General features: G+C 38.6%; 1 protein-coding gene across 1 annotated transcript; it reads right to left on the bottom strand.

Moving 5' to 3' along the window:
* Positions 1-457: 457 nt before the first annotated feature.
* Positions 458-1,462, bottom strand: LOC133288337 (acidic endochitinase SE2-like). The gene has a single exon (XM_061486065.1). The coding sequence runs from the start codon at positions 1,460-1,462 to the stop codon at positions 458-460; it is 1,005 nt and encodes a 334-aa protein (XP_061342049.1).
* Positions 1,463-1,722: the final 260 nt, after the last annotated feature.

The following is a 1,722-nucleotide window of genomic DNA, read 5'->3' on the forward strand; positions in this document are numbered from 1 at the left end:
GAGAGAGGCATAGTGCTTTTCTTAATCTGCTCAATTATTACTATTTTAATTTTTAATTTTTCATACAGATAATCATCGCTCCCAAATCTTTAATTGTGAACGTCATGATACAAGAAAACACACTTATAATTTCCATCCCTCTTTATTAAATTTTTGGCCCCGGCATTGATAAAAAAGAGTTAATTATATATAAAACCTTAAATATATCATGGCATTCTATCTACTAAACTAAGTAACCCTTATATATGTAGAGAGAAAGAGAACAATTTATTCAAAGCGAAATCCAGTACATGAGATCAAACATGCTTTGATTGGTTACATATATACATATATATAACACCTAGGAAACAAAGCTTGACTGGATATATACCACAAGGTAATTAACCAGTCGTTTATTCCATACATACACATAGGCTGCAAAGCATATAGTCTGCACGCCCACGCCCAAGCCCATATTCTAATATGGTTTTGGTAGGAAACGGGGCAGAGCTGCAGACACACACTCATATATTCCTTTCGAAACTCCTGTCACAAATTGCAACACATCTTTTGGAACATACGGCTTTATTATATCGCTGTAATGAGATTGAACATCAGCAGATCTGTTCCAAAGCATAATTCCTCCATAGTTGGAAGCCTTCTTTATGTAGGGGAGTACATAAGGAATCAACACTTCTTGTGGTGGTATATAGCCCCCATTTGGAGCTGCATCAGGCGCCGCTGGTAGTCCCATGAATACCGAATTATTGGGTAGAACTAACGAGGTCCAATCGTCCCATGACTCAAAAAGGAATGCAGGATTGCTGTCAGAATATTGACAAGGAAAACTATTGTAGAACTGAACAAATATATAATCAAAAAGGCCAGTTTTGATAGCTGTGTCAAGGTAGTGATCTGGTATAGGACATTTTGGGGCTGCAGACAAGTAAAAATGTTTTTTCTGTCTGATAGTATCAAGTTCCCTTGCAAGGTTATCCCAATACAGATTTGAACCAGCTTCAATGTGAAAATCAATGCCGTCCAAGGTTACAGGTCCTAGTGGACCATCACGCCCAATATAATCACTGAGGAATTTATTATAGAGGTACTCGGCAACTTCTTTTGCGTCCTCGGGTGAGCAAAGAGAGTAGTTTTCACTTGCACCTCCGATTGAAAGGAACACTTTGATACCTTTTTCCTGGCAGTGATCTATTTCGTGTTTTAGTTTGGTACAAGGACTCCAGTGACCACAATGGCCATCGAAGTTCCACGCTGGGGTTCTGCCACAACCGAAGGTAGTAAAGAAAGCGAGGATCACAATCCCGTAGTTTCCAGTGTCACATGTGGCAGTCAAGTTGCCATCGCCATAGTTTTGGCCCCAATAGATGGCAATTTCACCGGTGGATGCCTGTGAAGACATGATGAAGGAGAATGTGAAGAGGGACAAGAGAATAAGGATCAATGCTTGCCTTTCGGAAGCCATGTTTGTGAGGTATGTTGGGTTTTTCTTTGTCTTGATGACAGTAAGGGCAAGAGAAGCAACCTATTTATAATGGGAGCAAGCATTTTTGCACATCTGATTAATTACTTGTACTTATCCTTCATTTTTGCAACCAATAAATAAAATGGTTTTATAATTTTCATGTTGAATGAGAATTGAAATATTATGTTGTAGAGACAAAAAACATGTGGGACCCATATGTTAAAAAAAATTACATGTAGGACCCATGTCAGCACGAAAAT

The sequence above is a fragment of the Gastrolobium bilobum genome, unplaced genomic scaffold (assembly GCF_033153095.1).
Source record: "Gastrolobium bilobum isolate Gb01-03AN ecotype WA unplaced genomic scaffold, APGP_CSIRO_Gbil_v1 utg2831, whole genome shotgun sequence".
Classification (NCBI taxonomy): domain Eukaryota; kingdom Viridiplantae; phylum Streptophyta; class Magnoliopsida; order Fabales; family Fabaceae; genus Gastrolobium; species Gastrolobium bilobum.